The sequence below is a fragment of the Nanorana parkeri genome, unplaced genomic scaffold (assembly GCF_000935625.1).
Source record: "Nanorana parkeri isolate BGI_ZX_2015 unplaced genomic scaffold, ASM93562v1 scaffold215, whole genome shotgun sequence".
Lineage (NCBI taxonomy): Eukaryota > Metazoa > Chordata > Amphibia > Anura > Dicroglossidae > Nanorana > Nanorana parkeri.
In genome coordinates, this window is record NW_017306483.1 from 242,878 (window position 1) to 245,726 (window position 2,849).

At 46.7% G+C, this 2,849-nt stretch overlaps 1 protein-coding gene across 1 annotated transcript; it reads left to right on the forward strand.

Moving 5' to 3' along the window:
• The first annotated feature begins 635 nt into the window (after positions 1-635).
• On the forward strand, positions 636-2,414 carry ZBTB12 (zinc finger and BTB domain containing 12). The gene has a single exon (XM_018555848.1). The coding sequence runs from the start codon at positions 684-686 to the stop codon at positions 2,064-2,066; it is 1,383 nt and encodes a 460-aa protein (XP_018411350.1). The 5' UTR covers positions 636-683; the 3' UTR covers positions 2,067-2,414.
• The last annotated feature ends 435 nt before the right edge of the window (positions 2,415-2,849 follow it).

Genomic DNA, 2,849 nt, shown 5'->3' on the forward strand with positions numbered 1-2,849 from the left:
CTATTGCTTGGCACAGTGCTGTCAGTCTAGTATTATGAAGATGCTGCCAGGAGGGGAGAGCACAGTAATGACCTAATTGTCTAATCAACAAGCTGGAGAAGTGGTGACTAAAAAGTAGAACTTCAGATACAATTTGCTTCCTATAATCACCCAACTTGAGGGGTCAGTAGCATCACCCTGATTTCAGAAGGTGTGGATATAGTGGAGGATAGTAGAGTAATGTAGTCCCTCCCTCTCTCTCTCTCTCTTTCCCCCCCTCTTTCTCCTTCCCTCTCTCTCCCTCCCTCCCTCCCTCTCTCTCTATCCCTCCCTCCCTCTCTCTCTATCCCTCCCTCTCTATATTTTTGCCTGACTTATTATTATTATTATTATTTGATATTATATTCATTTTATGCCTCCACATACCCTTACAATCTTTATCTTCTACCCAGGGCAAGCTGCTACTTAATTCTCAGATGTCCTCAACAAATGGAATGGAGCACTGATACACTGATACATTTATGAAGTACCAAGATACTTATGTTTCCATGACGATCTTAAGCCTTCTTCCCTTAAATCTAAGTTGCCTAAAGTCACCAAAAAAGAAGAAACTGAGACAAAAAGGTCGTCCATTGAAATTGAGAAGCTACTGAAAACACCTTGTTAGTTAATAAGACTTTCTTATTCCATAGTTTTGATCAAAGATGACATCTGCTGCTGACATTTTGCATTTCCAGCTGCCTGGCCATGAGGCGGCCACTCTCCGCAGCATGAACCAGCTACGTTCAGAGGAACGTTTTTGTGACGTGACTATCCTCTCTGAAAGCCTTAAATTCAGGGGCCACCGTGTGGTGCTGGCAGCTTGTTCTCCATTCCTCAGAGACCAGTTCCTCCTGAACCCAGGTTCTGAGCTCCAGGTTTCCATCATGCATGGATCCAAAGTTGTAACAGATCTTCTACTTTCTTGCTACACTGGGCTGCTGGAATTTCCCGTCAGGGAGATCGTCAACTACTTAACTGCCGCTAGTTATCTGCAGATGGAACATGTGGTGGAGAAGTGTCGCCAAGCCTTGTGTCAATTTATTGATCCTCAGATAGGCCTGAGGGACACTATCAATACTATCAGAACCACACCCACTCGAAATGCTTCATCTACAACAACATCAACAGGCCCAAGTCGTCCACCTGATCATTCTAGATCTTTGAAACCAGAGGTTAAGATGACAGACGACAGTGAAGAGGAAATGCTGATGATGGCAGAAGAGGAGGAAGATGAGGAGGAGGAAGAAGAATCAACCTCAAATATCTGCATTGTGAAACTGGAGGCTGGTATGGGTGACGGTGGAGGGGAAAAAGAACGGAGGTCATGGGATAAAGGAGAGCAGAACTTGGTAGAACAGCCCGAGGAGGCTTTGGTCAACTCTACCGTCGAAGGTGGAGAAACAGGAGATGGAACTATCCAACGAGGTGGAGTGATGAAGGCCATCTATAGCGATGAAATGGAAAGCGCGGAGGGGGTACTTATTATTCCAAGTAGCTATCACGAAGATGAGGAAGAGACTATAGAAGGGGGCATGGGTGGCTGTCAAAGCAGTGTTGTGATTGAGGGATCTTCAAGAAATGCTTTGGGCGGACTGGCATCACTGGGGACGATGGTCTTAGGAGACGCACGGCTAGGAATGAAACGGACTTTAAGATGCTGCAAGTGCGACGAGACCTTTCAAGGGGTGGAGAAGCTTGTGTTCCACATGCGGGCACAGCACTTTGTCTTCATGTGCCCACGTTGCGGGAAACAGTTCAACCACAGCAGCAACCTGAACCGCCACATGAATGTACACAGAGGGGTAAAATCCCACTCCTGCAACATATGCGGCAAGTGCTTCACGCAGAAATCGACGCTCCACGACCACCTTAACCTCCACAGCGGGGAGCGTCCATACCGCTGCTCTTACTGTGACGTCAGGTTTGCCCACAAGCCCGCCATAAGGCGCCATCTCAAGGAGCAACATGGAAAGACCACGGCGCAGAATATCATGGAAGCCGGTGTGGTCGAGATGAACATCATGCTGGGATGTGGCACTGGATGAGAGGACATTGAAGGGACCTGCGTAGGGAGCAAGTTTGAGCTTTAAACAAGTTTTGTCCACTTTGTATTTGCACTAATGGACTGCTAGATGTACCTTTTTTTAGGCCTAGTGACTTTTTTCAACCTCCGTGACTGCCAGTTTCACATGTTTAGCTCTGTAAAATGGTTACAATGTTGTTTGGCCGGCTTTTGGCAGCTTCAGGCCCCTCAGCTTTTATTTGGACAACTAGAAGTTCCAGCGTGCACTGCCAGAAGCTTTTTTGAAGACCTGCTTTTGTCTGTTACAAACTACCACTGCCATCTTGTTAGCTTCTTCTGTAGCAATATTAATGAGAACATCGGAAGTATATGTCCAGCCAACACTTCTATTTTTTGGGGGGATCAGAGTCTTGGATTCAGTGGGGAACGATTAGATCCCCTGTTGAGTTGGGTTTTCCTGCTATCTGGGGCTGTGGATTTTCCTTTCACTTCCTGGTGACAACATTTTTTCCAGACAGGAAGTGAGTGAAAATCTCAAACAGCAACCCAGCCAAAGACAGAATTAAAGAGGAACTCCAGTTATTTTAAAAATTAACCCTTTGTAGTGGGGCTACCCCCACGATGCAATAGGTAACTGACTGTTCATTTTGGTCTAGGGGCCCAGAATACAGAAGATATACTCACCTGATCCTAGGGTTGCCGCCTGTCCAGAATTCACCCGGAGAGTCCGGGTTTTGAATGCTGTGTCCGGGTTTCATGGCAGCAGAAACCCGAACACAAGATGACAGGCAGACAGGGGCAACCA

What these genes read in the sequence shown, in the direction of transcription:
- ZBTB12 (XM_018555848.1), top strand. Translation starts at nt 684, where the DNA reads ATGACATCTGCTGCTGACATTTTGCATTTCCAGCTGCCTGGCCATGAG.